This window comes from Pelodiscus sinensis, chromosome 7 (genome assembly GCF_049634645.1).
Source record: "Pelodiscus sinensis isolate JC-2024 chromosome 7, ASM4963464v1, whole genome shotgun sequence".
Taxonomy (NCBI): Eukaryota; Metazoa; Chordata; order Testudines; family Trionychidae; genus Pelodiscus; species Pelodiscus sinensis.
In genome coordinates, this window is record NC_134717.1 from 56,038,902 (window position 1) to 56,053,205 (window position 14,304).

General features: G+C 40.9%; 1 protein-coding gene across 2 annotated transcripts in view; it reads right to left on the bottom strand.

Annotated features, from left to right (window-relative positions):
- Window positions 1-14,304, bottom strand: part of BMPR2 (bone morphogenetic protein receptor type 2) — a 202,231-nt gene that overhangs the window by 12,566 nt on the left and 175,361 nt on the right. For both annotated transcript variants that reach the window (XM_006130743.4, XM_006130742.4), the window contains exons 8-12: window positions 11,241-11,401; window positions 8,231-8,378; window positions 7,083-7,219; window positions 2,484-2,656; window positions 157-1,436 (exon numbers count right to left, since the gene is read on the bottom strand). In XM_006130743.4, the coding sequence (XP_006130805.1) occupies window positions 157-1,436; window positions 2,484-2,656; window positions 7,083-7,219; window positions 8,231-8,378; window positions 11,241-11,401 (1,899 nt within the window). The remainder of the gene's footprint in view (window positions 1-156; window positions 1,437-2,483; window positions 2,657-7,082; window positions 7,220-8,230; window positions 8,379-11,240; window positions 11,402-14,304) is intronic.

Below are 14,304 nucleotides of genomic sequence, written 5' to 3' on the forward strand. Positions count from 1 at the left end.
AGGAATGAAATTATGCCAATAGAAGTTAAATATGCATGCAATTGGGGAAGGGGAAAAGAGGGAGATGGATATAGGTATTTTTCATCCTGACAGGTATGCTTAAGTTTCAGATAAGAACATGTTTGGGCATTTTTTTTTAGTCCTGCCAGCACTTACATTGCAAGCTACTGCTGTCCAAAGTATTGGTGGCTGACAGATCTAGTGAATTAGGCCTCTGTGCTCTTCTATTCTGGGTCTGCCCAGGATTTGTCGTCATTCTCTGGATGCCAAGTGTAGTAATGTCTTGCACTGGACATGGATTACTGTTGTTGTTATTGGTGTTTGTTCGGCCATTATCCAGTGGTCGCTCTCTCCTGTCCACTAGACGATCCAGAACACCTTCATCTTGGCCAACTTGCTGCTCCCGTCTCAGTAATGGTTCATGCTCATCGGGGCTTGAATTAATATTCAGTCGACTGTCTTCTCCACTGAACTGGTTCTGCAGCATTTCCTGGGCCCTGTGTGCCACTGAACTGGTTGTCTGGCCAGATGGCACTGAACCATTGGCATACTGAGTTGTTACACCATGTGAGTTTATGCTATGGCTTCTCCCAGCCACTCCATTCATGGTAACTGTTACCACATGAGGTTCTGCAGTATTGATAGTGTTCATCTTGGCAACTCCAGTTTCAACTTGCTTCAAGTTTGATTTGTGCTTGCCACCAAATTTCAGTCGTGGCTCCTTAGTTGAGTTTTTGGTGTTTAAAGGTAGACTAGTAGGCCTCTTGGGAAGGTTCTGCTGCTTGGGTAGAGGGTAGACCTGAGTAGATGGGACATCTGGAATCAAACATGCTTGACCATTCCCAGCTTGTGTGAAGTCCTGCTGTCCTGTCACCTCTGCTGCAAGTTTTATCAGTGGGTAAAGCAAGCTGGAGCCAGTGCTGCTCAGTGGATCTGGTCCACTGAACTGTTTAAGGGAATGCTCCATCAGATTCTCATCAGAGCTCTCCTTTAAGTTCTTGTCTACCTCTTTTGGATCCAGCTTGTTGGTTTCTAAGTCCTCCTCTGTTAGCTGCAGACAAACAGGAGTTGGTCCAATAGGCTGCATGACATTTGTAGCATGTAGGTTTGTTTCATCTGAGTAAGGCATTTCAGATATGGTAGTCATGCCAGTGCTAGGAGTGAGGCCAGTTGTGTTGGTAGTAGTTGTGTTGGTGGACAAGCTGGTGACACTAGTCTCAGGGCTAGGGATGCGAGCCTGTGCTTGCTGTCGTTCATAGTTAATAGAGTTTCTGTTCTTCTCCCCTGAAGTCAATGGTGTAGTGGACAATGAATGCTCAGAAGAAATGTTCTTTACAATGCTGTCGGTGTGGTGGATTGTGTCTTCAATATAGGAGGAAGAAGAGTAATCTGGATATGGCCTGATCTTTGGCACGCGCCTATGGTGCGATAAATTGCTTTAAAAAAAAGAAAAGGTCTGACATTAAGACTTAATAATAAACAAACCGTCTCTCACCAATGAAGAGCTCTATTTTCCCCTTCATGTGTAATCCAAAGACTAATTAATTACTTAAGGAGTTCTGATAACACACTTTAGCTAACATAAAAAATTCTGGCTGCCATGAAACTGTACTAGTTTAACAGATTTTATCATGGATGTTATTTATGTAACAAAGCCTCTTAACTGTTTTTAAAACCAAGAGTAAGGAATTATGTCAACCCATTTGATGATTGCCCAATTCACTGCGGAGGCTCTGCTCTAAGTGTGGTGAAGAGGGTCCTGCTGATGGAGGAAATGAAACAGGAAAAATCATGGAGGTGCAAATTACAATAAATTTCCATGATCTTAACAGGATTATTATAAACAATATACATTTTTAAATACAAGCTTAACATGACAGGACACACAAACATCAAGAGTATCGCCAAACTGGATCTTTAGCATACACAAAGAATTAATGCCACTGACTCTCAGCTGACTCTCCTTCCCTTGGGATCATTTATGGTCAGAAAAGGGAAACACATAGTCAGTCTCTCTGCAGGTCAGAATATTGCCGACCTTGTGGTTCCTTAATTGAAAACTACAGGACTGAGACTTGGAATGATTTCCTGAACTCATGTCTCTCAGCTGGCAGTGAACACACAAACCTTTTAGTAGAAACATTTTAAACAGCAATTTCATGAATCATTTAGCAAGAGTTCTTAAAGACACTTCATAATCACTTTATCTTGACTGGGAAAGTATAAGTCTATTTTTTAGATTGCTATATAACTCAGTCAGAAAGTCTGACCTCTCTCCAAAATACATCATAGGTATATTGAATTTGTGGGTTTTGGGGAATTTGGGGATCCATATAGGAAGTCAGTGAACAACTTACACACAATTGTACAAAGTCCTTATAAAAGTTCATATAAATATGCCAGTTCCCAAGAATACTTAGCTACTATTAACTTTCTAACCTCACTCCCAGGATCACCTGTATACAAACTACTTTGCTTCTTACCGTTCATTCTGCATGGCAGTAGACATAGGGTTGACTGTTGGGCTGACTGATTTGTTCCTTTCCCAAATCATCATGAGTTCAGCCATTCTCTCCTCAGCACACTGGGCTGTCAGTCGAGCTTCAGCATCTTGGTCCCAACAGTCTTCGATTGTCTCTTTCAGTGACCTCACAGCCTGCAAGAGAAACTGTGTGTCAATGTATTCCGTTTTTATGTTGTGTGTCTAATCTACTTTCTTATAATTTATAGTAATTGGAATAAAGTGAAATACTAACTTTAGTCATAAGCTGGTGTATGTTTTAATGAGAGAATAAAGAGAAAAATGCACAAACCTGCTCATTTAAAGATAACTTACACAAGAGTGAGAATTTACACGAAGCTATAATCCTAATATATAATCCTTTATAATATATATTTCCTTAAAAACATATGGTCAAACATTCAAAAGCCAAGAAATGCCAACATTATGGTTTCATTCTGGCTCTGGTGGGTATGCATTATGCTAGCCTTTTATTACACAATCACATACTTATTTTTCAACTGGGGCCCTGCCTCCTTCAGTGTACAGAATGGATAATACTCAGGAATACTATAATTTTTATCCTCATTCATTCATTGGTGGTACCTGCCTTACTTTACTGGACATACACAATGCAAGATCACTTATCCCTCACTGTCTCTCTCAGACTGCTAATCACTGTAGGCTCTATGGAACTCACAAACATGAATGGATTTCTCCAGACTAAGGGTACGTCTAGACTACATGCCTCTGTTGCCAGAGACATGTAGATTAGGCTACCAGACATAGTAAAATGAAGTGGTGATTTAAATAATCGCCGCTTCATTTAAATTTACATGGCTGCCATGCTGAGCCGACAAACAGCTAATCAGCTGTTTGTCGGCTCAGCGCGATAGTCTGGACGCGCAGGTGTCAACATCAAAGGTGTTTGTCGACCACCCAGGTAATCCTCCTGGGATGAGGTTTACCTGGGTGGTCGACAAATACCTTTGATGTTGACACCCACGCGTCCAGACTATCGCGCTGAGCTGACAAACAGCTGATCAGCTGTTTGTCGGCTTAGCGCGGCAGCCATGTAAATTTAAATGAAGCGGCGATTATTTAAATCGCCGCTTCATTTTCCTATGTCTGGTAGCCTAATCTACATGCCTCTGGTGACAGAGGCATGTAGTCTAGATGTACCCTAAGAGAGCAGAGTGGTATTGTCCCTGTTTTACAGTTGGGGAATTACAGACACACTTGCCTGACCCAATCTCCTAAGTCAGTGGCAGAGGCACATGACATTCTGTGAACATTCTGCCATGCTCCACGCACAGAAGCATGGAGAATGTATAGCTGCACTTCTGAGTCGTCCACACTTCTACTTCCCCAGGTGTGTTAAGTGGGGCACAGAGAAAATGAGAACACAGTTAATTGGCTACCTGATAATATTTTGATAAATTTTCAGAAGAGGCTATGATTTTTAGGGGTCTAGGACCCGTTTTCAAAACCAGCCTCGATATTTCAGATCTTCTTTTGAAAATGAGATTTACATGTTTTTGAAAAATTTAATCTAAATGTCTTGGTCAGTGTCATACATAGACCTGAGGTCTCCTGTGACAGAGACCTGCTTTAACCACAAGAACTAGAGCCAGTACACATCTTCCAACTTCTAGAGTAAATGAAACAATCTACAAATCGTTGGAAAAAATAGTATGTGATCATATAATTAGAGATTGCATCATAATTCAAGTTCAGAAAAATAATTCCAGAAAATAGTAAATGTACCAAAAATACATTATATGTAACAGTAACTGTTACTCATCATTGGCAGGGTTTGAACCCTGAAACTTTTGCACAGAACATAAGGCTGTTATTCTCATGGGGTTGGGTGATAAAGATGGATCAAGTATGTCCCCAAGGAGTAGTCAAGAGAAGCCCATTTCTCTCGTCCCACTAATCCCAGGAAGTAGGAAGAACTCTTTCCCCAACTGGTGCCCCTAAAGTTGAAAATGGGCCACTAGGATCATTGTCTAGGGTCTGGAGGAGGTAGGGGGAATTACTAGAAAAAGCCTAGACCAGCTCTCTGCTCCAGCCCTCAGAGATGTTGTCTGTTCCTAGTGCTCCTACTGAAATATGTGTATGGCTACTGAATATTCTTTGTATGAAGCATAGGCCCAGCCTTAGATTAGAATGTCAATTTCAGTCAAAATTTTGGGGACAACACAAGAAAAATTATAGTCACCTAAATATAGGGGTCACTACCAGGCTACTTTATAATCATTCAAATAGTTTTATAGTTCAACATAATTTAGCATTGAAAATGAAAATCTGTAAAATAAACATTACACAACCTAAGTATCACAATACTGCTGTAGTGAGAACAATTGCAGCATGGTTTCCTTGAACAACATGGAAGAAACTAGTCTGTGAGGGGTAGCTGTGTTAGTCTGTAACTTTAAAAACAATGAGTAAACCTGAGGCACCTTAGACTAAAAAAATATTTCGAATCTTGAGCTTTTGTGGATAGTGCCAGAAATGCCCCTCTGCCATGTATACTGGCCAGATCAGACAAACTTTACATCAAAGGATAAATGGACACAAATCAGACATCAGAAATGGTTAACACACATAAGCCTGTAGGGGAACATTCATGGATTACAAAATTGCCATTCTTCTACAAAGGAATTTCACTAATCAATTAGGCTATGTCTAGACTGCAAGCCTCTTTCGAAAGATACTTTCGAAAGAGCCTCTTTCGAAAGAGAGCGTCTAGACTGCACGCGGAATTTCGAAAAAGCAAGCCGCTTTTTCGAAAGAAAGCACCCAGTGAGTCTGGATGCTCTCTTTCTAAAAAGCCTGTTTGCTTTCAAGAACGCCTTCTTTCGAAAGAGCACTTTCGAAAGAAGGCGTTCTTCCTCGTGGAATTAGGTTTACCACCGTCGAAAGAAAAGCCGCATTCTTTCGATTTCATTTCGAAAGAACGCGGCTGCAGTCTAGACGCAGGTGAAGTTTTTTCAAAAAAAGGCTACTTTTTTTGAAAAAACCCCTGAGTCTGGACACAGCCTTACAGAGGGAGAGACTGGAGAACTGGCATTCATCCACAGGTTTGACACAGTTACCCTGGGCTCTGAATAAAGATATTAACTGGTTGGCGCATTATAAAGCCAATTTCTCTTGTCTTTGACATTCACGTGTTCACATCAAAAGCTATGAATGGACAAATCCAGCCCACTTAATTAGCCTTATTAACACGGGTCCTACAATTGACAGGTACATCTTTTACTGTTTATATATGTAATATTTAAGTGGAAATAACAGAAACCAAGAAAACGTATATATTCTTGGTTTCTGTTATTTCCACTTCAACTCCTCTGATAAAGTGGGTATTACCATGAAAGCTCATGATTCTATACACTTTTGTTAGTCTCTAGTGTGTCACAGAACTCCTCATTGTTTTTACGGATGAAACTGTGCAACAGTTTCTAGGTAGTTTCACTTTTTAAAAAATGTCACAATGTCTTGCAATAACATGACTGATCTAGACTGTGCCCATATGTGAAATGGTTTAAGACATGTTTTCACACACTAGAACAGATATGGCCTTACGTTCCCTATCGCCTGCAGGGCACAGATTGTTACACATTGACTACCAAAATTTGTGATGGTTCAAGAAGACAATTTCAGCCACTGAAACAATACAAATAGAAAATCAATTTTATTACAGGTCAATAATTTATTCCATTTTTTTTACCCACAATTTCTCTCTATTCTTTGACTATTTTTATATTGGTTGAGAAATAAACACAAAAATCAGCATACTTTCCATTTGCTAATTTACGTAAACAGCCTAAATATCACTCACTATTTACAGAGATTGTTTTAAGTCAATTAACCGTGGAATAGTGTGAAACAGAGACTATCAGTGATATACAGACTTAGTAGAAGAGACAGAAATTGGGGAATTTGTCTAATCTGCTAATTTGTCTTAACTGTATTTTTGAGAGTAAAAATTTTCAAATGGATAGCAAATTAATAATAAGCATGATATTTCTAAAATTTAATATTATTACATGCTCAGTGAAAGCTGTAGGGTCTTCAAATGCTGAGGAATACATATCTTGTTAAAAGAAGCTATAATTTAAGAAAGTACTCAGCTTTACAATCTTTAATGTTGCTTAGTTTCAATAGCAAATACAATGTAATTTTTGCTAGCTAATATTCTGGAGCATTCTTAGTTTATAACATTTCTAGATATGGAACGTCTTGATATTTCTGCCTTGTTTATGTTGAGGAAATTTGGGCACTTAGCATACTGTAAAATTAATATGAATACGTATTATGTGCTTTTACACCTATGCCACCTAAAAATCCAGTGATAATTATGACAGTTCCCTTTTTAAATCCCTAGTTTTAATCTAAATGGTTTGATAATAATTAATTATTTTAATCTGAATTCTGTATTTTAAAAAAATCTAGCCTAGAGCAGCTCTAGAATTTTAAATATTAAATGTCAAGTAGAAAAAAAAATGTATTTAACATTTGACTTTGACAAGTGAGAGCATGCCTTAAGTGAATGCTTCTTTTTAAATTTCTATCTCACCAGGCTGTTTTCTTTCCAAGCTTCTGGGAATTTTGGTCGTTGCTTCTCCCTAGATACGAGGACTTGCATATCTTCAAAAGTAGGATGGTTTCCAACTTCTGTCTGGAATGCCATCTGGTACTCTGGCACTGACTCCCCTGTTGGGAAAGGAAAACAAACACATACCCCATAATGAAATCACAGCTGTTTAAAAAAAAAAAAAAAAAAAAAAAAAAAAAAAAAAAAAAAAAAGGAACAGTAAATCAAACGTGTTTATATGGGAGATTGTGGAATGGAGGTTGCTCACTATCCCCTAAAACAGAAAATTAAAGCTAAAATTAAAATTAACAAAATGTAGTTGAGTTTGTTCAGAACTGCCTTGGGAGGCACCCAAACTTTGCTCAATTGATGGGTGCATTGGCTACTTGTCAGGAACCTGTAGGACACATCTAATTTGTATGAAACAAAAACAGACTGTATTTAATATGGGAGGGCGGTCCAATAAACCATCCTGCAATGTATAGATTTTTGGCTATAGATGGAATACTGCATGCCAGCACCTGTAAACTCCATTGGCTGTACTACAATAATAAATGCAGCTAAGGGCTGCATTCCCATGGGTTACAATTTATCTGTCCATTTCCCCTGCCACCATATTACAGGCACTGAATGAGTTTTCAGGGGATACTGGTATTTAAAAAAAAAAAAGTTGCACACAAAATGCTATAAGAAGTAGCTGTGAAAATCTACATTGCATCCTGGCAACTTCTCATGCACGCATCCATTAGAAAAGGCTGTTTGAGAGAAACATGGGATGCTGAATGTACTGATTACACAGTCTTCCTAACCCAAAATGGTTCTAAAATTCATGGCAGTGTTCGACTCCATCCAGATTGCATTACCACCAGGCTTGTATGACGATTAGCAGGACAAATGAACCCTATGTACATGTGTTTCATCCACATCCATTGTATTACGAGTACATTGTACTAATATCAATAAAATTGTTAACACTAGATGGCACTGAGAAAATGGTGTAAAACATAAAAAATCTATTCTGTGATGTAAACGTAATGGACTGTATTTTTAAAATATGGAGAGAACACAAATTTGGTTTTTGATCCATTATTTGTTATTAAACTTAGTTATTTCAGTCAATCTTTAGTTACCTGGGAAGAGGTCTGTGCATCTCATGAAGATCTCCCAGTAGATAAGGCCTAGTGCATACATATCTACTTGTTTCAGAGCAGATTCACAGTCCCTCAAGTTCACTGCTCCTTCTAGCACTTCAGGGGCCATATAGCGGATTGTACCAACCTGCAGGACCAAACAGTTGCACTTGTAACTCACAAGGTAAAGCCTAGATTTGATTCAGTTTATTATAGGCCCTATTTATTATACTTGCCCTACTATGTATTTTCTATCATTCAGCAGAAAAAGCAATTACTTCCATATCCTTGGACTCACCACCAGGCTAATCATAATAAAACCTTCCCTGCACTATGTTGCTTCTACTGTTGTACTTATCAAATACAGGTCCAATGACAAGGGAGGCAAAGAGGGCAGTTGCCCAGGAGCCCATCAATTCAAGGGGCCCAGGGCTCCTGTCTGCCACCACTGCTACTATAGCAGTGGAGGGGGCCAGAGCCCCAGGCCCTTTAAATCGCCACCATGGCACCACCCCACGTGTTCCAGTGGATCTGAAGAATGAAGGGGGGATGCACTGCAGTCTGTGAAGCATTGAAGGCTGGCTGACTCCAGCCCCAGCCCTCCCGTGAGTGCGGAGCTGGCTCCCCCATACATTTTGCCCAAGGACCTGCATAAACTCTTGGCTCCCCTGATCAAGAAACTGAAAAATAAATGATTATGTCCCTTGTATTGTGCTCTCATATTCAGCGGCATGTAGTGGAAAGCTTTTGATAGAGATGTGACGAGTTAGGTCACAGAGGTCCCCTTGAGACTGTCCTGATCATACCACTGAGCCCACCTACCTACCCCTCGAGGGTGCCCCATTACCTGGCCCTGCTGAGCCAAGAAGAGAGGGTTATTCATCTTGTGCAGTAACTGAGGTTCTTCAAGCTGACTGTCCCTGTCGGTTCTCCACATTGTGTTTCAGTGACCTGTGCTTATAGTTGAAGATTTTCAGCAGCAGTACTCTGGGTGGTGGCACATACGTGGAAGTGTCTCATACCAATGCAAGCAATTAGCTCCTGCCCACTGTCAACTGGCCCTCAGTTCCTTCTCTACCCTGGACAGATTGATCTGAAGCAGAGAGGGTCGTGGAGCACCCACAGAGAAAACCATCTTGAAGAATCTCAGTTACTGCACAAGGGGAGTAATCCTCTCTTCTTTTTTGAGAAGTGTCCATGTGGGTGTTCCACATTATGTGACTATGGAGCAGTGCCTTGTTGTGGAAAGTGGGACTTCATGATATGCTTGTGTGCTATGGTTAATATGGATTGTCCAAAATTTGTGTCTGCAGAGGAATGTTGTTCCATTGTGTAGCGCTTAGTGAATGTACGAACTGATGTCCATATTACTACTCTGCAGATGTGCTCGATGAGGATGCCTTTGAGGAAAAGCCCATGATGTGGAAATGAGTAGAGTGTGTGCAGATCATAAGAGAAGGAGGAATATTGTTTTTTTTGTAGCATAGTTATATGTATTGCAAATAGTCTTTGTTTGGATATTAGTTCTCCTTTGGAACGTTCAATGGTAGAGAGAAATATAGTCATGAGTATTTCATGAATGTCTTTGTTCTCTCTAGGTTAAAAGTGAGTGCTCATCGAATGGAGTATTGCCTGTCTGGTATCCCGTGTGCAGTTTGGGAAACATACAGATGAATTCAATAGACTGATTTAAGAGGAAGGATGATACAATCTTAGGGAGAAATTTGGGATGAGGTCTTAATATTACTTTATCTTTCTGAAATACTGCATGGGGTGAGGACTGCACTTTGAGAGCAGTCAGCTCCCCTACTCTTTTGGCTGTAATAATTGCAATGAGAAAAGATACCTTCACTGACAGATGCAATAGGGAGCATGAGGCTAGAGGCTTGAATGGTTTGCCTGTAAGCATGCGAAGTACCAAGTTAAAGTTCCACATTGGGGTAGGTTGTATTACTGGTGGGAATGTACTCTTCAGTCCTTTCATGAAATGCTATCTGGTTGGATGGGAAAATGCAGTGTATGCTTCAATTTTTTTATAACTTATGGCTGCTAAGTGTATCATTACTGAACTATTAGAAAGACCTTGTTGTTTTGAGGGTCAGTATATAGTCAAACAATCTAGTAATGGAGCTAAGCACAGTAACAGGGCCTTATTCGTACATCAGATGTAAAAACAGTGCCATCTGGTCATAAGTTATTCAAGTACTAGGTTTGCGACTATTGATTAAGATGGATTGTACTGCTTTCAAACACTGCAATTCAAATCTTGCTAACCCTATAGGAGCCATGCTCTGAGATGGAAAACTGTGACTTATGCATGAAGAAGTCTGTTTTTGTCCTGTGTGAGGAGATGAAAGTTGTGGCAGAAAAGGGGGGGGGAGGCGCTATTGACTGCTGGTCCAGATATGGGAACCAATTTCTCTGGGCCACATGGGTGCTATAAGAGGACTTGTGCACTGCCCTGTTAGATATTGTAGATCACCCAATGAATGAGAGGTATGGGGTGGGGGAATGCATAGAGAAGGAGAGTGTCCCATTTGATGGAAAAGGTGTCTCCCCACTGGCGTCTGTGCCCAGGCCTGCCCAGGAGCATTGTATTGAGCATTTGATGTTGTTGGCAGTTGCAAAGAAGTCTGGATGTGGGAATTCCCATTGTTGAAATAGGATATTCAATACATGCGAGTCCAGCTCCCACTAGTGGTTCTGGTGGAAGTGCCTGCTGTGACTTTGTGGTGGTATTCTGCTTCCCTGAAAGATATATTGCAGAGATATCTATTTGGTTTAGATATACACTATTTCTATAAATATGTAGCTTCTATGCATAGTGGGTATAAATGTGCTCCACCTTGTGGTGGTTTATATAGTACATGCATACCCCCTTCATAGGAATTGTGCAGCCTCTGCATTTACCGTATGACTTGAGGAACAAGTATTTCAAGATTGTTTCAAAAATTCATCTCTCTTGCCACTTACAAATGCCCAAAACTGTGTTTTCTTAATTCATGCTCACCTCACTAATGGCTGCATTGTCCTCTTCGCCTGGACGTACCAGTCGATTTCCAGTTAATCTCATGGATAATCCAAAATCACTAATTACACATGTTCCATCATTTTTCACCAGTACATTACGGCTGTTCAAGTCACGATGGGAAATTGCAGGTTTGTAATGGTCTATGTGAATAGAAGGAAGTGTTCTTTATTATTTGAGTAGCTCTACTGCTTGGTAAAGGGGGACCAAATTGTGTCATTTATTATAGCACTTTTTAAGATTGCTAACAATTTCCCCTGCTTACAATGATCACTACAACATGCTCTATAAACTACTGAAACACTGACAGGTGTTCATAATATTTTGCTATTTATATGCAACACATTGTTATATAATTGCTGTACACAGACCTTATAATAGTCAAAAGCTTTTTTTTATTCCAATGGACAGTTCAACATTTTTCAGTAGCTCTAGTGTATTCAAGTATGGATTAGAGATGTAAAATCCTGTGTAATTTGTTAATCAATTAAACAAAAAGTAATCTTCACATTTAATTGGTTAACCACCTGCTGTGGTCAGGCTGGAGCAGCCCAAACCTGGGCTCACTGAGGACAGGAGCTGCTCCAGACGCCTTGTGCAGCCCACCTGCAGGATGCCCTGTAAGGCTGGAATAGTCCCCTCCCACCAGGGAGCTGCTCCAGCCCCCAGTGGTTAATGTAAGGGGACTGTTACCCCTTACTAAAACTCTGTGGGAGTTTTTTGGTTTATCAGCTTCAGAAGGGGAAGGGTTCATGAGACTGACAGACCCCAGAGACAATGGAAAGCAGTCAACACTCCAGCTCAGCCTGACAGCTTGTAAGTGGGGGTTGTTCTGGCTCTCTCTGAGCAAACAGGGAGCTGAAAGAGCAGAACAAGCTGTGTGCAGAAGAGGTCCTGCAAAAGACAGAGAGCTGAAAAGAGCAGTGCAAGCTGTATGAAGAAGTCCTGCAAAAGGAACAGAGAGCTGAGACACTGCTAAGAGGAGTGCAAGCTGTGCTGAGGGGCAGTTTTTGCAGCAGCAGAGCCAGGCATACACAACTCAAGGAGCACAGACCCTGTGTTGAGCAGCAGACTGGCTGGGCTCAGAGAGCAAAAAGGAACAGAGAAGCAACACAATGAGCTGGAACTGGCCAAGCAGCACAGCCTGCAGCTGGATGTGGTGAGCACCTGGGACCAGCAAAGTGTGGGGAAAGGCTCTGGACTGGGAGAGGGGTCTGGCCACTTCGAGCTTGAGACTATGTGGTCACTACCAGAGCTAGTGTGTCCAGCCTGTAGCCCCCCCTGCAGCATATCCAGGGCCTCTAAGAAAGAGACTGTGGACTGTCCTTATACTCTGCAGGCTGCTGTTTTGATGTCCCTGTGCTACAGAGCAGAGCTGTGTGTTCTCATTTAACCATTCTCATTTTTTTCTTATTCTTTTCTCTTTAATCCATTGTTGTTTAATAAATTGTACTTGCTTTGAACCTTATGAAGTGGTCACTGGGCCAAGAAGGCCTGCAGTGTAAAGAGAGCACCTCGGAGTGGGGACACCCTAACTCCTGCCCCTAGTGACTACAAGGTCAGGGATTAAGCCCCAGGAAACCTGGGCCCAGCCTTGTTGGGGTTTCAAGGGCTCTGCTACTCAGGAGAGTGGAGGGGGAGCCCTCAGGATCAGGGAGCCGTGGGGTAAAGGAACTGGGAGCGGGGACTCAGATCCTTTCGCTGGTTCATTTCACCGGGGTGTATAGAAGCCAGGAAAGTTCCCCACAATAGTGGGACCATTCCCCCGCTTACATTAACCAGAACCAGCAAGCATCACCCATTAAGGGTGATTATTACCAGTTAACTATTCACATCCTTAGTTTGGATCCACTGTTGCTGATCTAAGGATCAGTCCAAATGAAATCAAAGTATTCATAGAGTCCTCATTTAAAAGAAAGCATCAATTCACTATAATTAGTTTAGTGTCTATACAGAAATTGGACAGGCGAGGGTACTTATATCAGTATACATCTCACACTTATTCCAATGGTTGAATGCACTAGTCCTGCAGTGGATCTCAGTCACCCCACAGAAGAACCTCAGATTCCTCTTAGATTTATCACTCCATCTGGACAACTGAATACATATTGGGTAAGCATATACTGCAATTAGGCACCCACATTCGTCCTGTGCCAGCTGACTTGGGCTCATAGAGCTTAAGCTACTGAGCTATTTAATTGCAGTTAAAGGTTTGAGCTTGGTCTGTAATTCAAAACCCTCCCACTTTGCAGGTTCCTAGAGCCTGGGCTACTGCAAAAGCCTGTACTCTAGCAAAAGTCTGAACATCTACCTTACAATTAAACGGCCCCTTAGTCCCAGGCCCACGAGCCCAAATTAGCTGGCACGGGTCAGCTGGGGTTTTCAGTTGGAGTGCAGACACACTCACTGTTCCTAACTGCTTAGCCTCCGTCTTAAAAACAGATTTCTTAATGACCTGCATGAGTGAACTTGAACAGGTGATATTTGCTTAGTCACAGCTTGGCTCCAGAAATGAACTGTGGACCTACACAAGTAACTGGCTTTAAATTAGGTCTCAAAATATCAAAAAGGTGTATTAGAGTAGAACAGTGTTTCTCAACCTTTTTTTTTTAAATAAAGTACCCCTTTAAAAAAATTATAAGTACCCCCAGTACCTACAGTTTTCAGACACACAATTTTTTTTCTACCATTGCAACACATTTGTTAAAACATCTTAATGATAGCTGGGCAGGCAATGAAATTTTTGGGTGTAAAAAGTACAAAAATAATAAAGGCTGTAAAACTTAAAACAAAAATTCAGTTTTCTCCAAATTTCAGCTGTGTTGATGTACCCAGCAGACTTCTCTTGAGTACCCCTAAGGGTACTCATACCACTGGTTGAGAAACAGTGGAGTAGAACACTCAAATATTGTTGGCTGCTTTACCCATTTTTAGCAATTTTGTGTGGATTTGACTATAATTTGTGGAATATGGCTGAACAAATTAAATGTAAACCTTTCTGGAAAGGTTTATTGCAGAGGCTTGGCAATGTTCTTATCTTAAAATA